The 27,180-nt window shown below is 43.2% G+C and overlaps 1 protein-coding gene across 2 annotated transcripts in view; it reads right to left on the bottom strand.

Moving 5' to 3' along the window:
- Positions 1-27,180, bottom strand: part of ACBD6 (acyl-CoA binding domain containing 6) — an 81,248-nt gene that overhangs the window by 40,626 nt on the left and 13,442 nt on the right. For both annotated transcript variants that reach the window (XM_053950913.1, XM_053950914.1), the window contains exons 4-5: positions 15,438-15,523; positions 5,662-5,767 (exon numbers count right to left, since the gene is read on the bottom strand). In XM_053950913.1, coding sequence (XP_053806888.1) covers positions 5,662-5,767; positions 15,438-15,523 — 192 coding nt within the window. The remainder of the gene's footprint in view (positions 1-5,661; positions 5,768-15,437; positions 15,524-27,180) is intronic.

The following is a 27,180-nucleotide window of genomic DNA, read 5'->3' as shown; positions in this document are numbered from 1 at the left end:
AAAACCTTCTATGTACACTTTGCAAATTAGCCTTGACATTCTATCAGTTTCTCCTGCTTTAGGACAGCACACAGCACACTTCTAAGGGATTTCTTGGAAATCACTCTGCAGATGACCAGGAATCACCTTCCTCAAGCTGTGACACCATCAGACTGACCTGTGTTTTTCAATATGCCAAGGAAAACACTCACAGACCCTCACAAAAGAAATAATTTAAATTAGCCCATGCCTGGCTATAAATCTCTTGACAAAGCAGTGGGGAACAAGGTGAGCAACTCATTTATCTTCTAATGGGAACTGTGAGCCAAATTTCCTGGCCACGGTGCCAGAAAGCAGGAGGGGCAGAAGACACCTGTGACTAAAGCTCACACTGCTTCTGCTGGATATTCCTGGGCAGGCCAGCAGAGGTAGAGCACGATTTTACATAAGGAAATTCACACTTTTGACCCAGCAAATAATTAATTTGTAGCATGTAATTTTAATGTTACACTGATTAACCTTGCATTAGAATGAATTTTCTGACAGTGCCTTTCTATGGAAGCACTAATGACATCCACAGGCCTTTTAATGATTCATATTCTTGCACTTAACACCCCAATCAAAGTCTACAAGGGAGAAAGAGTACAAATTAAAACAATTGGTAAATAGGGACAGATCTTTAATTCACGTTTAGCATCCTTAACTCATCTCTGGACTGGTAATTACTTAAGACTTAGAATTTCAATGGGACAAATACCAACTTTTTTCAAGCCATAGATGTTTCTCTCAAAAGGAAGAGGCACATTTGAAATATGCACAACAGCAAGAAATACTTCAACAGATTATTTCAGTGTCTTGATATATGTGTAGAGGAATAATATTGCAATTATTCAAATGCATTTATTGTAAAATTGTGTGCTAAAATAAAGGCACTTTATCCTTTGTATCAAAATTCATGCTACAGATTAGGAGCTAAAATATGTTGGTTTGCATTTGTCTCTGGAAAAGGAGAATCTTATTTTATTGGTGCTGTACTTGGCTGAGACCAATAAAGGGAAACCAACAGTTAGTTGTGACAGCTCAAGGGTACCAGAGCACTGTGCAACTGGTCCTGCCCATGACACTGGCAGGCTGGTTCTGCTACACATGGTGCCTACTGAACAAGACAAAACCCTGAAGCCTGATCATCCACAGCCATTAAAGATCTCCTTGTGCTGTTTGCAGGAGTATGGATTTCAAGTCTTGGGCCAATTCCACTTTGGTAATTACACTCTGCTTACCTATATATTTTCTCCACAACTCTAAATGGATACAATATTTTCTAATTAGTGCCTTAAATGGCTCTGCATTGTAATTGTGCACTATTAAGCAGCTGACACGTTCCACCCAAGAAATGTCTGCAGCATGCTACGCCCTCGGCACAGGGTGCAAGGGGCTTTGGAGACCTTCTGTGCAAGAGCACACCAGGAGATGTGGAAGGAAAAACACCTCCACAAGAATCTCAACCCACTTACTGCATAACAAAAAGCATTACTACACATTTGGTACTTAAAATGGTAGGACTTGATGATCTAAGAGGTCTTTTTCAACCTTAATGGCTCTATGGAAACTAGATAATATTCACAACTATTTGTAGAACATCAAACTAACAGTCAACAGCTCTAGCTAACATACTTCGGCAGCTATACAGCTACAAAATCCACTTGTTTCCCATGTCTTTCTTAAAATAAACCTTAGTGATAAGTCAAGCTTAAATTGAACTACAGTCCCAGTCTTTGGTTAGCAGGGATATCACCTCTGCACACTGAAAAACTCTTTAGTCTGCCCAGCTGTTGCTTTATATCAGCATATAGCATGTGTTTGTGTGTTTAAATAACGTGTCAGAAATCTTAAGGGCCACAGATTGAGCTTTCCCAAAACAATTCCCACATGACTATTTCATTAAGCAGTGAGAGACTCAAAGCAACATGAATAATTTCACGTAGGAAAGCGCTGCGGCAGTGAGGTCTTGGCTAGATGCGAACATCAAGGTACTCCCTCCCTGCAATTCAAACACAACGGTTGTTGCAGAGCTCACTTGAGAGGATGCATTTCCTTTGAAGTATTAAAAAAAAAAAATCATAAAAATAGCCCCAGTGCACTAACTCTGCCTCTTAAATCTTCTGTGCTTTGCTTGGCTAACCGCTGCCAGCTTGGCCAGCTCCTGCAGCAGTTTCTCAAGCCAACAGCACATCAATTCTGCTCAGCTCCAAGTCACAGGGTGTTCACAAACAAAGCACAGGACAGGGATTTGTCTCCTATACATTGAGTCGGCAGACAAATGGATGGGAATGATTTTCACATCAATTAGCCTGAGCAGAGAAAGGGGAGAACAAAGCCAAACCGAATGGATGTGCTACAGTATAAAACTACACTTCCAGGCACCATGTTTGCAGCTATAATGGCTGGGTAGCAATGAGCCACTCTAACTTGTGGCAAGTGTTCTATGAGCAGTAATTAAGAAAAGACAGATATCTACAGAATGGCTCCATCCCCCTGTGACAGCAGCAACAGTGAATGGAAGGGTTGTTGTTACAATTACACAGGTAAACTTGATTTGGAAGTCAATCGCTTTCAGAGCTCTGAAATGTTTGGTGAAGCTTTTCTAATGGGAGAAAGCCTATAAATCCAGAAGTATGTGACCCTTCTTCAAATATATTTTCCCCCTGTCCTTTCCTTGGCAAGCTGGCACCAGTTTGGTGCTTGCTGTCACAAAAGCACAAGGATCAGTGAGCATCCTGTCAGATGCCTTTCATTAAAGTTTTGGCAAGGGCTTAAACACTGCACACAGGTAACATGTTTGTTTACTGGGATTTATCCAACAATTAAAAAAAAAAATCTAGCTACAACCTCTATAGACCTCAGCACAAATTACAAAAGCAACTCATCTCTGCCTTTGAGCAGCTCCTGGTTTGTTAGAAGGTGAAGAAATACTATTTCCAAAAAGGCAGCAAGTGAGCCACACTCCCAGGATGTGCCTGGGGTGACTTCACAGCCACAGTCCATTTCTTATTGCATTAGTCCTGCTGACATACACAAGGAAACCAGGTTTTTTAGTCTGCGCTACTTCTTATAAGTGAGTGCAAGTGATTCTGTTGAACTCTGGGCAATTTAGATACAGTAAATGGAAGCTTGTACATGATTACTGTCATTAGGTTCTTTGTTTAATTCTAAATTGAAGTTTATCATATCCAAACTGTTAGCAGTATGCTGACCTGAATGCTGCACATGAAGAGCTTTACTTCTTCTGGGGAGAAGGCCACTTATCCTTTGAAAGTTTCCCAGGGCATCTATCTAAATCCCAGGATCTTCTCCTGCCCTTTCTGAAATCCTTTTGCTTTGACTAAGTTGCCTTATCCACACTTTACATTTTTATTCTTGGTTTCCTTTCTCCTTTCACTGACTTCTTCCAGGTTTGCACAAAATGGGGGAGGGGGTGGGGGGGTGGGTACAATTAGTTGGAGTACTACCACATCAAATAAAAATAAAATCTAAACACCCTACAACCCCAGCCAAGTTTTTATTGTCTAAGAAAAGGCTGAGCTGAGTGTCTTTGCAGCTTAGCATGAGCCTATTTGGTGCTTCAGTAGATTTTGTTTCATAAGAAGTTAACTCTTTGTATGTACTCTGCTGACAGTTTCAATTTATAGGTATTTAAATCAAAGGATGGATAGTGTGAATTATGTCCAGAAGCCAGATGAGGCAGCTTTTGGATTTGGCAGGATGTATTTACACAGTAACACTTAAATAGTTAATAAAAATGACAAGATTGTGCTTGTGTACCGTTCACGAAAGGCTCAATCTGGGCCATCTCAAGTCTAAAATAGGTTCTAAAACTTCAATCAACCTGCATGATATTGGAAAAGAAGTTACTTCCCAGACTGGGAAGAATGTGTTTGGATACCAAATAACACTGGCAATGCTTTCAGTTCCATAACATATAATGAAACAGCTATTTCTTTCAGATTCTTCCTTTTGGTACACTATTTTTTTGGGGTTTTGAGCATTTGAGGGGTAAACCAAAATTGTAGAAGCTGTGAGAATTTAATCTATTGGAGAATTTTGTCCCAGTGGGAATCCTCTCACAAGTCCTTCACAGGCAGGCAGATGTTTTTGGCTCCTGCCTGTACCAAATCAATCCCATACTCTACAACAGCCATCTGCTAATATCTATCAGTTAGAAACAGGACTTCTTTTACATCAGGGACTCATGGATCACTCCCAAAGAGGATGTAATCTGGTAGTTTTTTTACACAGTTTAGATACTTCAGCTTCCACAAAATATTTTGATTTTTTAAACAGTATTTCTTTGGCTGAAAACAAGCATATTTGAACAGAACAAACATGTTACTTGAACAGAAAGGAAAATACAAGCTTCTGAATGCTGCTAATTACAAAAGAGTATCTTGCCAGTGGAAACAAAGCAATGCTAACGTGCACTTATTGCAAGCATGTGATCCTAAAAATGAGCTTTTATTAATTAACAGACTCCAGCTGCATTTTCTGTGGCACTGTCCTGGACATCTCCTCCTGTAACCTGTGATCAGCAGGAGGAGGATGGAGCTCAGGAACAGTGCTGTTGCAGTCACTGTGTGGCACATGACAGTTTCAGTTCATTGAATTTATGATGTGAAATTCCAATCCTGATTGTGAACATCCTCCCTCCTCTCCTCTGAAAATTAATTCACATGAACTCCTGATTAATAATAAAAGGCCCTGCCATCAGCATTCAGAGCCCCAGCCGGGGCTGTCATGGCTCAGAGGGCAGAAATCTGCTTAGAGCTACAGGAGAACCCAACTGAATTTGTGGCGTCTCAGTCTATGAATGTCTAAGCACTTCATCTGTTCACCAAAACACAACGTGCTGGAAGGAGATGTGCTCAGGCTGGACCGGGGACAGGGCTAGGTGGCAGTGTGCAAGCAGGGAAACCGAGGTGACAAACCTGGTGCGGCCACAACTCCTGAAGGACCAACAGGAAACTGCCCCCACCAGGTGTTTACTCGTACCAAAAAAAGGATGAAGCCAGTTCACAGTTTTAGACTCTTTTTTCCTGGGGTTTTTGGCAATGCCTGTATTATCTCCCTGTGGGGGAATGGTGTTTTGAGTTTGATAAGCAGAGAAAGACTGGACAATGTCACTGTTTTTGGGAAGCTGGAAAGCCAGTATCACTCATTTTCCCTCTGTCTGAGAATGATGAAAACTTGTGGCATGTGAGAATTCTCCTTCAACCTGAAGGTTCATAGGTCAAAAAACCTGTTTCACTCACTTCCTACTTCTGTTTGACCACACTTAGTGTATAAAGTGGGGAAAGGGAGGTATTCAAAAGATCTTACTCTTAAGATCAGGTATGCAGATGATCTTACTCTTACACTCAATACAAGTGGCTGCTGGTATTGCTGAAAATAACATGGAAACTAAGTTTGTGATCTGACATGCTACAATCCCACAGTTAGACATCCACACTATCAGAAATGCAGTGGAAAGCTGTTTCAAAACAGATTACTCTGTCTCAACGACCAAGTGTTTGTCCAACTGTTGCAGCACCTTGTTACACTTCTATCCATGGAATTTTAAAAAGGAGTAGCAGTGAATTAATAAACAAAACAGATAAAAGATTGATGGTCCTTATCTTTTCTCCATACCTCCTCATCTGTGACATTCACATCCACTTTTTTTGATTGAATGGCTTTGGTTACATAGTCAATGTTGTTTTCTCTGCAGTAATCAAAAATGTTCTTGTCCTCTTCCCTATTCAGGAAACAAAAGCAAAAGAAGCACTATGTTACTGCACAACACAAAGGCCACATGCACATTATATGCTCTAACCTTGTTACAGACATTTCAGTGCTGTCATTGCATCAAAAGAGGCATCTAGTATTGCACATGCAGAATAATGTGCTTTTCCCCACCTCCCCCAAGGTTAAGAAACAGAAGATCCTGCTTCCTAGAAAAACAAAGGTTGTTTTTAAGAGTATTATGTCCGGACAAGTGTCAGTTTATTCCTGTGAGATGGCACAAGAAATGTATGAAGTTAGCCAGAAAAATCCATGTTCAAGTTCTGGTATAAATGACTGCAATCCCACAGAAGAGAAAAGGCTAAAGCTGCTGTTCTTGTAAGAGTCACTCTGGGTCACAACAACACCCCATCCAGTGCCATCCACCCTGGACAGAGGCTACTAACGTGGCTTGGAGAAAACAGGAAGACAAACAGGAGACCTTCAAAACAATCTGTCCCTAAACACATGTTGGATCCTGGATACAACACCAGTAAGGGCTCACTTAGAACTGCTTGCAGGCAGAAAGATCAAATGATGGTGTCACAGGCACTTGAGTCATACCTACAGCTCCTCTTACAGCTAAAAGCAATACTCTGGCTTCAGACACAGTAGAACTTCCATCCTTACCTGTCAAACAAACAGCACCTCTAATCAAGTTAAGATCCTTCACAGATTCTTACAAGAATAATACCTTTAAGCATAAGTACAGTGATACCACTGTGCTGCTAGCAGGGAATAAAGAAAAGAGGCCATTGGTTTTCCAGAAGTAAGCCAAAAAGCCCATATAATCCTCTCTCTTTCTAGTTTCCAGATGAAAACCATGGTTCAAATTAGCCCATCAGCATTGCTGTGGGACTTGGCAGCTTCACAAGAGTTAAACACAGAGCTGTTGCCTCACATGACATCCCCAGTTTTCAATCACCTTAACTAAAGACCTTCTGGATGCTCAGCAGAACTCAGACTGACAGCCTCAGTTACTCAGAGAAAAGGGAGCTTGCTGGAGCTGGTCAGACCCAACAAGGAAGTCAGTCTGCTGTGGGCAGGAGAAATTCAACAGAGAAATTTGAGGACTGATCCCCTGCTGCTAAAAAGCAACAGCATTTCTGTTCACCTGCATTGCTCTTGAACTCGCAGGCTGGAGGACGCCAGGAAGGAAAAGTAAAATCTAGATAACATTTGCATTTTTGAGCAATGGGTTACAAACAAAAAGTGACAGTCTTCAACCTGCAGTCCCCCAAAAATGAAATGCCAGCAAGGTCATGTCCTCTGCAGAGTGCCATGACCCAACTTTGACTTTGTTTTTTATTGTTATGCATCCGGCTTGCTGTGTTACAGCCTGATTCTTCAGATCTCAAGCATCTGTGTCCTGCCACGGTGCCAGAAAAAAGGTGGAAAAAAGCACTGATACTTGCACCAGTGGCAGATCACTGCTTTCTCCAAAGCATTCACTTCCTCTGCTCTCCCTCTCACCTTGCTCCCTCAGTAACACTGTTCTCCAGCACATTACCACTACTCTTTGTACACAGGCAGTCCCTGCAGAGACACCTGGGCTGCACCTTTCTAGTGAAGAGCTGGGAGCCACAGAGGATTCCACACTCAGTGTTTAGGCCTAAGGACATTACAGGAGGCTCCCAGTTTCTTGACCAGTTTGTCACTAACTCATTTGTTGGAGGTCTTGCCCGCTCGTTACACATAAGCTCCTGGGAAACAGATCACTGAATTCTTTAAATGCAATTACCCTGAATTCCGGGAAAAAAAGAATCTCACAGCGGGATTAGAAAAGGCAAAAGCTTATACTGCTCAAGGTGGAGCTTGACAGACTCATGATGGAGGTCACAAGACATGCCTGCCCCTGCTAACAAGGGCTGATGTGATATGCTGGGAAGTCCCTCCAGTCCTACCTTGTTAGTCCAACCTCTCCAGCACAGCCCTGGCTGCCGACAGCAGCCTTCTGGGAGAAGCTGCTTTTTAAACCATGCTGTACAGGAACTTGGTTCCCCACTGCACAGCCACACCTCCCTCACTTATTACAGATCACTTTTTCTTCCATAACACCAAAGCAAAACCCAGTCCCTTCTCACTCGAGAGGCCCACAACCATCCCCAGTTGCTCCTGGGTGATTTTCCATGTCACAACCATGAGCTTGGGCTGTGCCCTTCCCTCCCTGGCAGTGATGCCACCTGGTCATTCCACATGCTGCAGAGTCCTGGCAGAGCTCACAGGGCAGCACCAGAGGTAGCAGCAGGGACGTGGCAGCCATAAAGCACCTGACTGTGCTCCATAGGGAGCATCTGTAGGGTCTGTGCCAGCAGAGAGGGCACAGCAACCCTGACCTACCAGAACCAGCCCATTTTCCCACCACAGCCTCCAGACAGGACTTTTAAAGTCTTTTCCTGAGGATATTATTGTCTGTAAGGGGAAAATGACCTGACACAGCTATTTGGATATGATTTAGTTTTCTGGAATAACCAACTCTGCAAATGATCTATATATCCCCATTCCAAAACACCACTTTTCTTGCAGAAGTCTCCACAATGGAGTTAATCCAGAATACCAATTTCCCCACCTGAAGATAAGGTTTTGGGAAATTTTGTTCTTCTACTCTGCATTTATTTCTAAATCTTTAAACCATTCCTTTGCTCCTGATGCCCTCCTCAAAAAAATTAAGCATATATTATATCCAACTTTTCTATAAATATTAACGAAGAGAAACAAGTGCTTTCCGGTCACAATGAGAACATTTTACCTACAAATAAAGTAATTATATGAAGCTGCACTCCAGACATTTAAAACAATTTGATCCAGCTAAAACCAGAAAGGGAAACTGAGGAAAGAGATCAGAGGAGTTAAACCCAGATTTTTGGAGAGACCAATGCTAGGGAAGACATTCTTGGATGGTGTGAATGGAATAACGACAAGTTACTGTTATGTGCTGACTTTGCATTGAAAACCACACAGCACAAATAAGAAACAGAGCTTGAAAACTTGGCAACTCATTTTTTCCCTTCCTTTATTTTACGTGTGTGTATGTGTATATAATAATACCTCCACTGTAGTAGGTAGAGGAAAAGAAAAATGATGCAATGATTTTATCAGACCGGTTCCTAGCAGGAATTTGTACTCTACATAAAACTGGCAAGGCCCATAACAGCAGCAAGGCCCAGAAATGGTAGAAACAGGCAAAAACCAGACAGAAACATGTAAGAAATACCGAAGTGACAGTGCAAAGACATGCTTAGATCATGTTACGGGGGAGGGAACCCATCGCATTTCCATCAGTATTTTCAGAAAAATCTCAGTTTACATAAAAAATGTAGTATTCAGGACTTCTTGAGATGAGAAACACCATGAAACTCAACCTAATGGAGATGTGCACAATAATGCAAAACCTGTAGCTAAAAGGAAGTCTTGGATGCAATTTTCTTTCCATGTCAAATTGTTGAGATAAAAAGGAGTCTTCAAGTCAGCAAGCACCTGACTGTCAGTAAAGGTGGGTAGAGCTTTTATATCTGCTTCCTGAGGATGGCCAGAGAATTTCTCTTCTCCCTTGCTGATGGCCCCCAAAGCTATTTCCTTGTGCTCCCCTCCATCCCAGTAAGAGACGATAATTCTGATTTAAACATGAGTTGAAGCGTACCTATTGCCTGCAAATAACACATGGGCAGCTTTTTCCATCCTTGAATAAAAGGATTTGGAAGAACTTAAACCAAGTCATCTCTCCCCAGGCTTAGAAGGCTTTGCAAGCTTTCTCCATAGGCTGTCCAAAACACACGTGTTGAGCCAACAGGTTTAAAACAGCTCATGGAAAAGATCTGCTGCCAGTTGATAATTTCCCTCTTATCTGGAGTGCTGTAAAACTCTTTGCTTTCCAAACAGCACCAAGGCTGCCACTGAAAAGGGCAAAGAAGAGATTTGAAATTCCCATTATTTTACCCTTGTGCAGAGAACACCCTCCAGGTTTGCCCTGTCCCCTTCCTCCCCCTCCGCAGGTTACCTCCAGCGCAAGGCTCAGGGCAGAGGACTGAGACCAGGTTCTACTCTGGGCATCCTCTCCCGTTTTCCTGGGACTGGTCCAAGGCACATCCCAGTGGATTTGCTGTGGAGCAGCCCCGGGTGCCGCTAACAGGTGGCTTCACCCGTGAGCTTGGCACGGCGCTGCCGAAGGAGCGGCACGGCGGTGGAGTGGAACGGGACGTGTGCGGGCAGCCGAGAGGCACTCGCAACACTCCTGTTTATGTCAAGGCCCTCGGCCCCCCAAGGGACCTATTTTCACATAATCTATAATTATCTCTTCGCTTTAATCGCCTCGTCACTTCGGAGGCTCTCCTGGGCACAGGAAGAGGAAAAGCTCATTAACTGAACCTTTTCTCCTCTCTCCAGCCACCCATAGCTTTTAATTGCTTGGTGTTGTTATTATCTATCAGTGCAACTGGGATCATTTTCATAAGAAAGGGTGGTGGGAGGGAAGGAGGCAGGAGCAGGTCCCTGAGGTACGCTCCACAGACAAACCTTTGCTTTCTCAATTATTTATGCCAGCTGAGGTTTTACAAGTTGAATAAATCCATAACTCAAGTTTATTTTGAGCCGGCAGGCCGTCCCGAGGGAAGTGTTGCCCACTTGCCGGCACACTCGTGTGCCATCCCTCTGAGAGCCGCCGGGACATGGCGGGACATGTGTCATCCAATTCCCCACCCATCGCACGCGCTTCAGCACGGCACCGCAGAGGAAGCGGCCAGGAAAACGCTGAGTGGGAGCCTCCGCAGAAGGATGTGCTCTCCAAAGGGAAGGCAGGCCTGAGCCCTTTGCACAACAAAGCAAAGCCCCAAAGGTCATTGCTCCAAGGAAAGTAAAAAGGGGGGAAGCAACAAACTTGGCAATCATCTTAAGGTGAAAAGATTGGTCCGCTGAACATCACCATGACAGCAGCCCTTTCTAAGCAACACTGACCTGAAAAACCCCAGGTCCCAGCTGCCAGGACCCACAGGTGTTTTGCTTGAGCACATCACAGGCTCCACAGAACCAGGAAAGCTCTTCCTAAGGGATTGCACAGCCCAGCACTTATGTGAGTGACACATCTGTGGCACAGCCACCCACACGCACAACACCAGCCCGTAACTCCCAACACGGATGCCGCACGTCTCTGCAGCTTTACACTCATTTCCAGTGCTGGTGTTCCCAAAAGTAGCGCTGGAGGGAGATAACAAAACCCCAACTGTGCTCTGGAGCACTGGGCTCATCCCAAAAGCCGTCGCTGCTCTGAAGCGGCATCCTTGCAATGAATGCTGGAAGCAGCTCTTTAAAATTCAGCAGCCTTTGTGCCTGACCACATGCAGCGACCTCTGGTATTTTCTGCCAAAACAGTTCATTTGTCTCGCACAACAACTAATCAATTCCCAAGGCCATCCATCACGGGGGCTCGCACGAGCCGGCCCGGCAGCAGGACCAGATGGCGGCTGCGTTAGTGGGATTAATACAATTCTGATGGATTGCACGGCATCAGGCAGGTCCTGCGCACCGGGGGTGCCCGCTCCGCACCCACATCCTAAATGTTTGCCCCACTCATGACTGGGGCTGCTGCCAAATGTCTGGGGAAGGGTGGTAGTTTTGACCAGAAAAGGGCTTCTTCAGCATCCCTCTGATGGATGGAAGAAGTAAAACACAGCTCTGGGAGGCCTCTGTGCTGACTGGCAGATGTCATTCCCATCCTAGCATGCCAAGGCCCTGAGGAAGCAGCTCGTGGCAGAGTGCAGGAGGGCTCCTCTAGTGGAAGCGGAAAGGGACACGGACATTTGGCAACGTTATTTCTCAGTCTCCACCTGCCAAATCAACGTATTTGTTTGCTGAAAACACTTAGAAACTGCCTACTCCTTGCCCCAGCTTAAAAAAAATACTGAAAAATAAAGCTGGATTTCCAAGGCTGTGGTTTTTTTGGCATATCTCTCAGATTGTGAATTGAATGAGATTTATACTGGTAACACATAAGTCAAGCTCAGATCACTGGTCATTTCCCAGGTTTGTGAAACTCCAATTATAGTGCTTTGATTATGAAAGAGCTCCACTACTACTGCTTTGTTCTGGTAATAAGACCAGAAAAGGGACATAAAGCTTTATGTATCAGTAAAAAAACCCAAACCACTGCTATACTCAGCCTGAAATCACTGATAATTTCTAAATTTTTCCTTCCAAGGGAACCTCCAAGTCCCATCATCAGTCACCAGCATGCAGGAGTTTTATGCAATGCCTGCAGGGAGATAAGTGATTTGCAGAGAAACCCAAAGGCAGAGCACTATGCTAATACATCCTGCAACTGCTCCCCATTACTCACTGGGGGTACTTGAGCTCTTTATTGCCAGGGTTTATTAATGACTCCTAATTGATGACCAGTGCCCAGTACCCCAAAGTAAATAACTGCTACGTCTCATTAGCTCAAGAGACCTTCTCCTGATTTGAAGGCTGATCTATGAACACACAAATTGCACTGATTTACCCGAATCTCTCTCTAAATTGATTCAATTAGATTGGTATAACCTGTTTCTGTGGATGGTCTTGAATTTATTTGGAATCAGTGCAATGTACTGTGAGCCAGACTGACCATTTTTCTATCTTTTTCTCAATTAGAAACATTTGAGATAATTAGTGATAAGGAAAAAATGTGGCCCTGGCATCACTGGAGTTCCTCCTACTGCTGATCCACTTTAGGACAGGGTATGGTAAACTTCACTTTGTCCATCATTTAGATCTGCATCCTAAACCCCCAAGCATTTCATTCCACAAAAGGAATGTAAGCATTATTTAGGAATCATTTTAGACACTCAGTTTGAAATCAATGGCACTGCTGCTTTGCTGCTAACTACTGCTGATGGCAAATTAGGGGTTTATTCTATTTAAAATATTCTATTCTATTTAAAACATTCTATTCCATTTCTTTCCACTTCATATTACACAGCAACAACTTGGAGGGCTTTAATTGTTTGATAAACTGTTCAAAACATTCTGGTAAAGAATAAAAGAAGTGAACCTGCCTAGGTGACCCTTCAAAACTCTGCACCTGCATTCTTGTCTCTCTCCCCTGGTGCAAGCTGAGGTTGTGGCTCCAGATAAATCAGCAGCCTTTTCCTGCCTTTGGATCAGCAGAATCCTAAAGGGCACATGGTAGGCTGTGTTTGGCAGAGTAATACCTGCTTAGAAATTGCTTCCAGCAGTCTGTCAAGACTCAGGGCTGATAAGGAGTTGAGTTTTAGCTTTTAGTACACAAAATAAGTGGTTTTTCTTAGTTATTCTTTAGTGATCCTCTAACAAGAAAATACTTATGCTATCAACAGCGCTGGGAAAAACACTAAAGTGGTTTGATTTCTATTCAAATTTTTGCAAGCTTCTTGGACCCACCATAGACAACTGAGTCAATAAAAGAGTCTGCACCAAAGTTTCTTTTCTCAGATAGGAGGTTTTGATGGAGCACACACATGCCCACTGAACTGACAGCACTGGATTTACCCAGAGCTACCAATGTGTTAAAGTTCATCTTGGCTCAAGCTAATCAGTTTTCTTTCCCCTTAAAATGTTTCATCTTCTTCCTCTACAGAAAATGCCTTATTTTTTTAATGATAACATTCTGTTTAATGAAGTATTACTAAATGCTAAGCTTATGTTTTTCTAAGTAACCACTCACAGTCTCACAAAAGTCACCCCTCTCAGGTACAGCTATGGAACCAATACCTGCTCTAGACAAACCTGGACACCAAACCTAATGTTTAGAGTCACTCCCTCTTTGGTTTATCTGCTTGCAGGTTTGGTACCGGAGTGATTTTGCTGTTTAAGGCTATGCTTTTACGAGTGGAATTATCACACTAGAGATGTGCCTATACTTGCATGTTTATTCCCTGTTCCAGGAAGAGAATGAACAGTAGACAAAAGAACCAGGAAATGTGAAGCTGTCCAGCTCTGTGGATAGATGATGGTGACACTTGCTCATTCCTGTCTTGCAAGGAAGACACTGATGCCTGGCAGTCAAATTGAGCTGACAGAGTACATGAATTTCCACTCTGCCAGTACAGTCAGGACACTTCATCCAACAAATTTCAGCAGAACCACCCTATTCCAGCTGTGTGGGAGACTGCACCTGCCTACAGCCTCATTTGTAAGGACAGCTGTGCTGTGCTAAACAAACAGCACCTATGTTACTCATAGTATGTTTGGAAAAATGTATTTGCAGCTGTACTCTTGGAAATAAAAACAAACACATGTAAAGATTTAGGCTGGTCAAGTCAACCAGAGCAAACTCTGTTTTTCTGTACATTATTCTGTATTTCAAACCCAGGAAATGGCATAGGCAGCACTTGGGATAACCAAGACTGACAGCAGTGTAGGGATTTGCTCTACCCCTAAAAGGAGAGCTTGAACAGGATTTAAACCACAAACTGAGAGATCAAGGATATTGGCTGAGACCTGCACTCATGGAGCAGGGACAAAAAAAGAGCTGGTGGCCAGCACAAGTGCCATTCCTCAAACAGTGTGTTAAACCAAGGTCACATCTGACCACCTCTGCTCAAGGGCCAGGGTAAGTCAAAGATGTGCTGGCTCTCCATGCAAGAGAAGGAAGCTATTCCTGGCCAAATACTCCACTCCACTCTAAAGTGGATTGCAATCCCCAGGGAAATGCCTGCATTACTGCCAAGCACACAGCTGCCACCCTGACTGCTTACAACAGCTGCCTCCATTCCTACCTGAGCCCTTTGCAAAGGGTTTGGAGCCACCTGATCAACGTTTCTGTTGGTTGGTTTGTGACAACAAGTCAAAGAAATGCTGTGCTACAGTTTTAACTCTTTAGGTAAGTTCTCAGCTGGAGGCTGCATGTCGAGAAATCAGTGTTTACACTTCCTGGATGTAAAAAGATGCAAGACATTCATCAAAAAATGGGATCATACACACGTAAATGAGTGACTACATGATAGGAAACACTGTCAAAAATTTAGTCTTCTCTGACTGTTCATTTTAACTAAAAATATGATTCTAAAATTTCCTCCACTAAATCATTTAGGTATTGGTATATTATACCCATGATTAGTAGCCAGGAACAACAAAAAAATAAACCAAATGAAAATCATCCAGGTGTCCTTATTCAGTAGCTATTGTCACTTATTACTTGTATCTTGACAGTTTTAAGTAGCAGCCACTTTAGTTCAGTAAATGCAGAGCTGGCTTTTCTAACTGCAGAGCCTAGAAAAAAATTAATTTGATATAAGGCACAAACTGTCCCTGAAGGCAAACATTGTCCAACACTAAAACCTTCATTGAACAGTCCCTAATGAATGTATTGGTAAAGAAATAACTATTTGAAAAAGGTAGTGCCTGAATAGCTTTCTCTTAAAAATACCCAATATTACCTTTTTTTTAAAAGCCATATAACTGAAAAATGGGAAGCCTTACCCTTCCCCCACATCTTGTGCTAGGGAAAGGTTACTACCTGGCAATGATACAGGCAGATATTGATTTAAATGATTATGGACCTGAAAAGTTCTTTCCTGTAATTTATTATCCTGTTGTAGTTGCCACCACACTTGTGCAATATTAAAAAAAAAACCTTAAAAAAAATGACATTAGAAAAACACAGTTTTAATCTGAATTCCAGCACAGATAATCACCTGATTATTTCTTCTTCTTGATATAATGAGCTGATGACTGGGCCTCCAAATACAGTTTTGCTTTCCTTTCCCCTCTTCTCTGGTGTCTGAAAGAAAAAGAAAGATTGGTCCAGCATCCTGGCTCCCACCATATTCCCAACTCTCATTCCCAGCCCTGGCCCCTCAGGACCCAAAAGCTGAGCCTCTGTGAGGCAGCATAATATTCTGTTACTAGATTGCAAAGCTTGCCTTTATAAATCTATTTAATATAGATTTAAAATTAAATTTTATAATGGGCAGCATTTCCAAATGATTTACTCCCAGGAACTCTAGGATTCTGAATGATTCCCACCATAATAGAAATGAACAATTAGAATAATGATTGATCGATATGGAGCCCCAGGCCTACCTTTTCAAAAACCATCCTGCAACCTGGGATCTTCAATTGCCTGACTTTACATTGATGCCAAACTTTCAGCAGGGTAAGTGCCTGCTGTCTGAAAGCCTGACCCAATTAGGGGGTGCAGGGAACCAGAAACCCCAACTCTTCCATAGCATTAAGTATTTTGGTTTTCAGATAAGCAGCCAAAACTGGTTTGGAATTTGCAGCAGCAATTCCTTACAAAACCATTGCAACTTGCTGCTGCCAGTGGACAGGTCTGAGGCTTTCTGTGATGGCAGTGTCACACTGAGGGTGAAAAAGATCAGGAGCAAACTCCCAGCCTCTTGCAGCTTCTCTGTAGCTGCAAAACACAGAATCACAGAAACCTAGAATGATTTGGGTTAGAAGGGACTTTAAAAATCATCTAGTTTCACTCTCCTGTCATGAGCAGGGACACCATCTACTGGACCGGGCTGCTCCAAGCCCCATGCAGCCTGGCCTGGAACACTCCCAGGGATCCAGGGGCAGCCACAGCTTCTCTGGGCAACCTGTGTCAGGCCCTCCCCACCCTCAGAGGGGAGAATTTTTTAATGATATCGAATCTAAACCAACTCTCTTTCAATTTGAAGTAATCCCCCCCTTGTCCTGTCACTCCAGCTACTGTAAATAGTCTTTCTGCATCTTTCTTGTAGGTTCCTTTCAGGTACTGGAAGGGCACAATTAGATCACCCCAAAGCCTTGTCTTGTCCACTGAACAATCCCAGTTCTCTCAGCCTTTCCTCATAGGAGAGGTGCTCCATCCCTCTCATCAGCTTCGTTACACCCAAAAGCATTGCTGTCCCATCAGAATTCTACCTAGAAAGATGTTGTGGGTTTTTTTTTTTTTTAATAAAGCATACTTACATTTGTCTTTCTTCCTGCTCCTCAGGTTGCTTTTGTTTTAAATCAATATACTAGCTCCCTATAATACATTCACTTTTACATTCTGCCCAGACTGAGCCAACCAGTTCCACCTTTCAGTTCTCTTGTACCAGCCCAAAGCCATAACATTTGGTTTGCAGATCTCACAGACAAACTTCTTTATAAGAACACATGGAAAGGAAATTGGCTTTGAAGACCATTCCATAGCAAGTAGGCTCACTCTAATTTAGAGCACAAAGTGACATGAAGTTCTTCTCCTTCAAGGGAAAAGGCTTCAGAGTCTTTACAGTGCAGTGCCCCTCTTAAAAAATTATTTAGCAGGGAACCTTACTGTCCATCAATTACTTTGATTCCACTAATAAAATAAAATTAATTTCAGATAACCTGAAAGTGCACAGAAGATTTATTCCTATACAATGAAGCTATACTCACTACTAGTCTATCCTGTTTGATACAGAGGGATGATGGGCATTCAATCAGTGTCAAAAACTGCAGAAAATTTTTAATCTATATTATCTCTGGCCACTCTAGTTCTTGGTTGTTGCTTTTTTTCCAAGTCAGAAAAAACATTTGAAAAAATACATTTAATCTTTCTAGAGGCAGAAATTGTTTAAAAAAAAAATTTCTAGGATTAAGTTCACCTTCTTTGCACAACAAATGCATTTCTACCAAAGATTAATCAGGTTGACTGAGTACACATAAGGTCATCGGGAAACTTAGTGATAAAGACTTTCCCAAAAACATTCAGGCAAAAACTTCTCTGGTTTTTAATCCATATACAAGTTACTTTGTCCAAGTAGCTTTCATCTCATCTCTTTCACACAGAAATACGTAATTCAATAGTCAATTTATGAATGTTGAAGCAAGCTTATTCCATCACAGTCCTTGATATGTAGAACAAGTTTATGAAGAAGGTCCAGGAAAATATTCTGTTTTCTCACTATTTAGCCATGAAAACAAAGACAAGGCTCCACCATTCATCCTCACTGGGCTTTCAAAGGGGAATGTGTCCGAGCTTCCCCAAAGAAGTTACCTCTGCTGCAGCACAGACACAAACTGGTTTCTTTCAAGGCAGACACAAACTGGTTTCTTTCCAGCTGCCTTTGACAACCTGCCTATCCATGAGCTCATTGCCCACTTCCAAAATCCTTGCAGCCCAGCCTGCCAGGACTCCCATGCAATATCTGAGCATGATGTTCCAAACTCGGTGACACAAAAAGTGGAGCAAGAAGCAGCAGTTCCCTCCAAATCACGTCACAGCTACTGACAGCACTGACAACAACTGGTGTTTTTATTTCTTGTTCATCCTGAAGGGATCAGATGCCCTTTTCCTTCTTAAATACTTTGATATTTTTACAGCAAAAGAGAGTTTTTAGGGCTACTTATATGCAGGTAATGACTCATGAGTTTAAAGTCACACTCCCCTGCAAACCACAATGAAATTAAAAACTGACAAATTTCCTGTCTCCTCAGTTAAAAAGGCACTAATAATTAACTATGTGGCTCTCAATTAAGCCAGCCCCATTTCTTTCACTGCTGGCAGTACTGTCCAGAAGCACTGCAGATGCACATGTAACTAATAGTAGTTAAGGAATAGCAGGATCCAGGGTTTCCATAATTTGGAACCTGAACCCAAGGGAGATGACAGCAGTAGCATCCACAGTTGGGCCATGGAGGAGAGGTGCTGTAGGAATGGCAAAATTGGTGTGGACTCCATAAAGACGTTGCTCCATGCCAGCTAAAAACTGTGGGAATAACGAGGAATTTGTGACAGCATGTGAAGACACCTTGGAGGATTGCACTTGTGTGCCAAAGCACAGGCAGTGGCATATAAGAAACAGGGGAAAAGATGATAGAGAAGTGTAAGACATGCCTTAAACAGTGAAATTTCTCATGCTTTCCCCTTGCCCACTGATTCTTTGTGGCTGGTGTACAATTAAGGCTGATGTCAAAGTCACTGCTCCTGTGACAGTTAACTTTGGTGGGTGGGTCTGACTGGCCAAAACCAGCATAAATCACAGGCAAATTTGGCTTCACTGTGCAGTAAACGTACTCCTGAAGGGACATCTTCAACCCCCCATGACTCCAGATGGGCTCAGGGACTGGCACAGGGAACTCCACTAAGCCCAGAACTGCTCTTCTCAAATGTCAGCAGGAATGCCAGGAGAAAAGACACACTCCTCCAGGAACAGACAGTGGAGCATCCCTGTCCCTGCCTCAGTGCACTTGGATTTGTCAATAACAGCCCAGCTTGATCCAAGGGACAATGGCATCCCGGCTGGCTGTCACTGGCAATGCTGCTCCAGGCAGCCTCAAAGCCTGACAACCACTTTCAGAACAAAATGGAAATACAGGGACTAATATTTGCTAACATCATTAATTCTTTTTTTCTTCTCCACTCCCCCTTCTTCCTTTATCCACCATGTCAAGATGTATACTTTTAAATTGTTGTCAGCCATAAAACAGACGCCGTGTCCCAGTTCAGAGGTTAACATATAATGACAGACACATTAAAAACCCTGTCCAGTGCCTCACTGAAAATTTCAGCTCCATCTTCTCTTCAACAAGACAGTGGCTCAAACTCATTTATAAGCTTTAACAATATTAAAGCCTAATCATGATTGAAAAATAAAGGAGAAAGAGAAGATGGTTTTATCATATTAAGCATTATGGAAATGCAAAACAAGTAGAGACAAACATTTTCTTTGCAAGGGTTTTGTCACAAAACTCTCCCATGATTGCAATAATGATCCATTTTTCCTTTGGCATTTTTGGGGATTGGGATGAAAATTATCATTTAAGAGGAGGAGCAGTAGTTTCCTGATGGGGGTTGGTTTGGTGGATCAATCTCTTGCCCTATCCCTGAAGACAGGACAAGGATGGATTGATTTTCATTTCCATACCCAAGGTTTGTTCCAATCTACACAAAAAAGGCTACAACAGACTTAACAAGATGGCAAATTCATTGGTCCTCCCAATGACCCACTTCAAGCTCGAGAGCCAGAAGTAGCTATAGATATGCAAATTAAGTCACTCTCAGTGATTAGCTGGGATGGAATGGGACACAGCCATTTACATGCAGGGCAAGGGACTCCTAATTCTGACAGAAGGAAGGTACAGCGAAGTTCTACAGAAATACTACAAAACAGCAGGAACAGCACAAGTTTCAGTAAAGCCTAATGAAAGACCATAATTTCCAGTTAACAGAAGAGCTAGATCCCAGGCATGAGTTAAATGTAAGGCACACCAGTTTTATCCAGAGCAACATGGGAACTCTGCCTGGCTGTTTTTGCATGCCCAGACACCCAGCAAACACAGCAATAGCTATTTGACAAGGCACGTGGCTGTGTTGGACTGCACATCTATCATCCCCCCAGTTCCCACACATCTCGCTCTGGCTTTTCTCAACACCCAAAAATCTTTAAATAATTTCTCATAAATACATATTTAAGAAGAAGAGAAAGCCATCAGCAAAAAAAGGTTCATCTCTTCAAAATACTTATCTTCAATGGCTAATGCCTTAAAATGGTCAAGACTGAGGTTTTTCAGCTTCATGCACCTTGGAAATAAAAAAGTGAGACAACTTAAACAAGAGTGATCCATCAGGATCTCATACCTGATCCACCACACCACATGGAAGAAGTTTGCACTACTTATTGTATTATTTTCCTCTTCCTCCAAGCCTGATGCAGCTTGAGCCAGAGCAGCAGCTGTGTCCAGCTTTATGGGATGCAGACAAGGAATACTCCTAACAAAATGACCCCAAGTCAAAGCTTCTCAAGCATTTCTGCAGCAGCAAATGCGTAGTGCCGATTCCAGTCTGCATTTGTGCTGCATAACTCACCTTTCTTCAGCTCACCTGTTCCTCCAGTGCAGGTGTCAGCCTGGCACATTCCCTGGCCTTCCTGCATGGCCAGGCACAGAACCCAGCCCTGGGCACAGGGACACATCACCTTGCTCTGTACCTGTCTGCAAGGTGCACACACAGCAGCACTCTCCTTGGCAGGAATGTGGTAGCCTTCAGCAGCCACCAAAGAAGCCACCAAAATCTGTCATTGGCCTTTCAAAGTGCTGCAGGGCTTAGAGGTGCAACCAAGGGGTCCTGAGCCACCAAGCCTGGAGGAGCTGCAAATTGCTGGATGCTCACAGAGGTCTGCTTGGCAGGGGTAGGAGAAACCCTGGCCCATGTCCCAGCTCCCCAAACTACACTGGGAGGTGTAGCAATTCCAGTCTGCTGTTATGGCAGGACAGGTGATGTGCTGGAGCCCTATCAGGCTCACAGGAAGGTACAAGTAAATCCCTGATATGTGCTTACTGAATTGAAATTAAGCTTGTATAGTGTCAAGCGAGAAATTTGACAGAAAACACTTCAGACCCAAGAGCAGACCTGCTCTGCTGGCCACCATATTCCCCCCTAATGCTCTGGATTAACAATTCTCTGTTTGAGGAGTGAAGATTATTGGGGAGACAACAAGAACATGCAAACTCTCCTAAAGTTTCAGACATTCGCCCCCCTCCTCTCCCTGTGTGCCACGGCCCGGCCATCCCCCTGGGAAGGGAACTTGGGCAGAGACTAATTGTATTTGACAGCAGCAATTACACACAAGGCTGGAGATTAGAAGCTCGTTAATTGTGTGTGCCATAATTGCTGCCGTCTTTTCCTTTGCTAGTTAAGGCCAGTGCCAGGAGAGCCACGGGGAGGAGGGTGCTCTCCACCCCAAACGCAGGTGGTCCGAAGATGAGAGCCCTGGGATGGGGAGGAGATGTCCCTTGTCCCCGTAACAATGCGGGAGGCTCCCGACCCCGGAACAAAGCGGGAGGCTCCTCCGGCAGCGCGGCTAATGAGGCGTGAAATGAGGACAAACAATGTTCTTTTCCAAAGGTATTTTCCACCTGTATCCTTCTGACTTTACAGCTCGGCTGAACTTCACGCTACTTGCAGGAAATATTAACCCTTTGGAGGTGATGCTACCACAGGAAATATATCTTTAACCACTAATAAAATTGGGCGTTGTTTGACATTGTTTAAATTCATCAAATGCTTCCTTCCTAAGATGTGAGCTCAGCATTTCTCACTCTCTTTACTGACCACTGTAAGGCAGGAACACCCAAATAAGACATAAATCCCTCCTGGCTGAGCACAGCCTCTGCAAAGCCACCTTTCACAAGAGGCTGCCGTACCCTCCACACCAGCCCCATTAATGACTGTCATAAACAGACTATTTTAATATTACTCGCTCAACAATCCCTCTTGGCTCCCAGCAGCAGCTCGGCCCCAGCGTGCACATGACTCAGCACCTGGAGCCTTTTCAAGAGCCCACTGAGGATCTGAACAATCTGAGCAAACTGCCCGTGAAAAATGCCAGCACCCTGCATGATAACGTGTTTTTTTTTTTTTTTTTATGTTGAAGTTAATATTCCAATTAATTAACTATTTAGTTAATAATATTTAAATATTTAGTTAATATCCCAATAATGTTTACGTAAAGTTTTCTGGTACTTTTAAGTCTCATCACAGAATTTCCCTTTAAAAAACACCATTTAAGACAGGGAGAATATTTTCCAGATTACAGTCAAAAAATAAAAACCGACATACTGTAAGTAATGTCATAATTAAACAGTGCTGTGATCTAAAGCAAAGCTTTGCAGATTACTCATTTAACTATAATGGCTTAATTAATAACTGCACCATAATCACAGTTGGAAATTAGTAGTAAAGACAGCCAGGGGAAGGGAAATAAATGTAAAATGTGTAAGATAATTTTGAGCAAGTCTTATGTTTACTAGGAGCTGTGATTTCATGACTCACTGTACACATTTTAGCATTTGAGTGGAAGGAAATACTACGCTCAAAAAAAGCCCTAAAAGCAGTGGCTTCCCACAGTTTTTGGTTTGTGGAGCATTTTTTTAAAAAGGAAAAGCAGACACGGAGGTGGCAAGCACAAGACCACCAGCAGGCTCCTTTCCTCACATTCTTTTCACGGACTCTGCCAAACTTGCATATTCCCAGTGCCTGCAGCCCAAAGGTTGAAGTGAGTGGTGTTGTTTGGACCCTGTGAGCATGAAGGAAACCAGGTCGGTCCTGGAGCAATCAATCCCTTCTGTCCCATCACCTGTATGAAAATCCATGAATGTCCAAGCAGAGGGGACCAAGCTACAGACACAAACACAGCCTGTACTGCAACTGCTGGGGGGTTTTGTCAATCTAATACAAGATATTTATAGAGATTTACACAGACGTTTGTATGAGCAAGAAATATATTCTGAGCCAAGCTGGAAATATGAATAACTCCGTGGCTTGGGATGAAACAGGCACTCTGAAGCCTGTAAACTGAAGGCAACCCTAACTTCTGGTAAATAAAGGACATCAGCAGCCATCCTCTGCTTTCTGGAGTGACACTGGGCCAGACGTCACTGCAGAGGCCAACATCCCCACTGGCAAAAGGAACAGCTCTGAGGCTGCTAGACCAGAGCCATGGACATTTGTTTCCCACAGCACATCTTGGTTGTGAAGGCAGAGGGTGGATTTATGAGGTCTGCAGGCACAGAAATGGCAGAATGAAGAGATCTTCACTTGTCCCAAGCAGGAACAAGGAGATTTCCAAATGTACAGTGCAACCCTTGGCAGGGTCAGCCAGAGGGATGCAGGATCTGGAAGCAGCTGCCATTGGAGCAGCCCTTAGTGCTGAGCACTGAGGCTGTGCCTGAGCCTTTCCCTGCCTTTGTGTTGGTTAGTTCAGCTCAAAGTACCTATAGGATGCTCCAGAGACGTTTGAGGAGTGCCACCTTTCCTTAGAATAGGAGTAATTTGGTACAACAGTGTCCAAGCATCCAAGTAGGAGACAACAGCTGCCCTTTTAAAGGAAAACCTTTTCCAATCTAAGAGACAAATAGCGTTTACATGATATTAACCAATCTGTTAGTTAACATCCAAACAAAATCTTAATCTCCAGTAATTACACTCAATACTTCCTTGATATTTCCTGCAAAGAGCAAGCTAAACATAGCCACTTAACCTTTTTCTAATTCAAAAAGCAGTATTTTCACTAAAGAAACAGCTTATGCTATAGCTTATGTTGTACACAAAACAATTACAGCTGGTTTCTCCTACCCAAAAGCATATGCTATTTTTAATTAACACACTCTTTCTTGTAAACCAGCCTTTGCCCTGCCATGTGAAGCAGCAGGGTACACAGACCCTTCCTGAGCTTGAACACTTTCAAGTAAATGTCTACAGCTCCACACCTAAACATCAATATATTACATATTCCACAGTAAGATAAACCTGCAAGTTCTACCCAAGTTCCTGAATTTTTAAGAGCCTCTGACACAGCAAGCTGAGAGTCTTGCAACAGCTTCAATTACTTGGAAAAATCAGATTTTTTTTTTGTAATTAGAGGTTGAGTCCTTCCCAATTTAAAGCAGTCAAGCTGCCTGCCCAGCCTGGTGGGTTGCTGGCCAAAATAGGAGCAGGAGTTTCAGGAGCAGAGCAAGCAAGAGAGCAGCAGAGCAAGTCAAAGCCCCCCTCTGGAATGTCCACCAAGTGCCACAAGCAGAGGAGTCAGTCCTGCTCCTCCCACCTTCATTCCCCACCTCACTTGACTATCCCAAAACCCAGGATTTTCCATGTTTCTGGGCACTCTGGGGAAACTTTGGGTGTCAGGAAGGCTCCTGCTCAGGAAGTGACCTGGGCAGCAGGAATCATCACAGAACCACAGAATGGTTTGGGTAGGAAAGCACCTTAAAGGTCACCTAGTTCCAACCCCAGCTAAAACTGGGCAGAGAGAGAGCAGATCTTTCCCTCCTGGTCCTCCTCATCTCACCTTGCAATTTCCTATTTATTTTTCCTCCCCTTCCAAACATCCTGTTCCACCAGAGGCTCTGCTCTCTGCCCCAAGCTCCTGAACTGCCCATGGCAGCTTCCTGCTTGGTTCAACACCTCTCCTCTGCTAGCCCATCCTGCAGCTTTCCCAGCCCCCAGTTTTGTCATGTCAGCAATACCAAAAGCATCATGCACGGATTTGTTTTAGCCAGAGGAGTTTTCAGTACAGAAATGAACCTCACAGGAAAGTTTTGATGGCTGGTGGAGTCACTTCTCATGTCACAACACTGCTCTTTCCTGCTTCCAGCCTCACACAGCCACTTCACAAAAATTAAATTTTCAGTGCTTTTGTCACTCACATTTTTGTGGCTGAGGAACAGCAGCATTGCTGCTAAAATCTGCAACAAATGAAAACTGCACTTGGCATTCACACACCTTTCTTGCCTTGCCAGAAACTGCCAGCTCAAGGCTGAAATGACAGAGGGCACCTCTGGTTGCATCTCAGTCATTTCAGCTTTTAGTCTGAAATTTTAACAAATGCAACCTTGCCATCTCAGTTTAAGCCAAGATCCCTGGTAATATCAGTATTAACCATTTTCTGTCAACTCAGCCACAGAAGCAACAACCTTCAGCACAGGATCTGCAGCAACTGACACCTGATCTGGTGATCAGGTCCCTGACACTGAGTTGCTTTCTCAGCTAGGAGAGCGATTGCTCAATTGAAGTTTTAAGATCCCAGAGCTCAGCTGCATCCCGTGCATCCAATCCCACAGCCATGGGATCATGGAAGAACCAGGTGCTGTGGGACTGCAGGTAGACAGCAGAACCTGTTACTTCTGGACAACAGTTACAGGGATAACAAAAAAGCAACAAATTCCTTGCTGCACAGAAAGTTACACAGTGAAGTGTTTTGTCTCACTGCTACATCTTGTCATCGCTGTATGCCACTAGTTTGAGATTATGTATATAAATTTACTTGCTCTTTTTTTTTTCAATTGCCTCTGGTGTACCTGGCTAGAATGCAGTGTCTTCATCCACCTGCAAGCCAGGAATCATGATGCTGGGATGCCACACGCATCACTTTGCTGCAGCAGCACACTCAGCAAGGCAGAGCTACGCCTCTAATTATTCTTTTTTTCTGAATACATCCCAAATAATATATTCTGTAATATTTCTGTAATCAGTGCAAGATGGTGAAAATTAATTCTGTAATGTATTCAAAAGAAAAATATTTTAATATTTAACCAAAATCACTAATGGTGACCCCCCACCCCCCCAGTTTCTTGGTTGGAATTCACAAAACCCACTACTGTTACATCCAAGAGCAAGAGAATATGTTATGCTACTTACAGCACACTAACACCAGACTGCATCAACACTGCTGGATCTGAGCTGGAAAAATGAGGACTAGCATCTCTACAAGACAAAGCTAGCCCTTGGAGGGCTGGTAAGATTGCATATTCAACATACAGTATATTTTCATCAAGAACAGGTAGCTTAAAAAGAGGGAGAGAGAAGAGGCATAACCATTGCCATGGTAATTCTCTCCTTTGAAGAAGCTTAGGGGCATAGAAATGTGGGCAACCTCTGTACAGGATTCCAGTGCAGCCTTCAATCCATGACTGCATTGCTGGTTTGCTTCCTAAACTTCAGCCTCTCTGAAATACAGAGTTGCAGCTTGGCACTGTTGTATTTCAATCAATCACTTGGTCGAGGATCAGAATGTCATAAATAAAAGGAGCTGAGACCATAAATTTCTGCAGAGATGTAAAATCAAAAAGAACAATCCAACACACTCCCAGGGGGTAGGAGGCTGACACGTATTCTAGCTGTTTATATTTCTAGTATGGGATGCTTGTTCATTTTAACTTCTTCACTTGTGCACAACTTGCCAGAGCCACAATTCCAAACAACAGTCTGGGTCTGTCATTTTGTTTTGTGCTCTACAATAAAAGGCTGCAGGGGATAAAAATCCCTGTGATTGATCAAACTTGTCCACAAGCAAAATCTCAGCCCCACCAGCACAGCACCCCAATGCCTGGCAGGTGAGCCACTTGCAAAGAAGGGACAGAAAGGCAGCAAATTACATGTGGACAGCTTTATTTGTGAGTAGGATCTGTATCAGGGACTTAAAGCATCAGCACACACTCCTCATGAGAAGATGCAGCAAAACAACACTACCTACCTTTATTGTGGAAGAATGGGGAAATTTAGTTTGTGTTTGTAGCATGGTATTTTAGTTTCTGACACAACAGGAGCTACAAAACATCCCATTGCTAATAAGAAAAATTGGTTCTGAAAGCACGCTCCAAAAGTAAAGCACTTAAAGTCTAATTTTGCAGACAACAAAATGCCTTTTTTCCAACTTGGATAAAATAAGGTGTGAGACCTCTAGTCTCACAAGTAGGAGTGAAATGTACACAAACTGCAAGGTTTTGTGAGCCATGCATGGTAAATAAGTGCATCCTCCACTAACTCCACTTTCATGCTAGAGATTGTCCCTCGTACATCTGGCAAAAGGCAGCATGGCAGAAGAACCCCTCTGTGTGTTAACATCTAAACCTTCTCAGGATATAAAAACCCTCAATAACTATTACATACTCCAATGCAGTTAAAAAAAAAAACAACTCAGCAGTTTG

The sequence above is a fragment of the Vidua chalybeata genome, chromosome 9 (assembly GCF_026979565.1).
Source record: "Vidua chalybeata isolate OUT-0048 chromosome 9, bVidCha1 merged haplotype, whole genome shotgun sequence".
NCBI lineage: Eukaryota > Metazoa > Chordata > Aves > Passeriformes > Viduidae > Vidua > Vidua chalybeata.
Note: the sequence above shows the minus strand (reverse complement) of the source record. Positions and strands in the feature narration are given on the sequence as shown.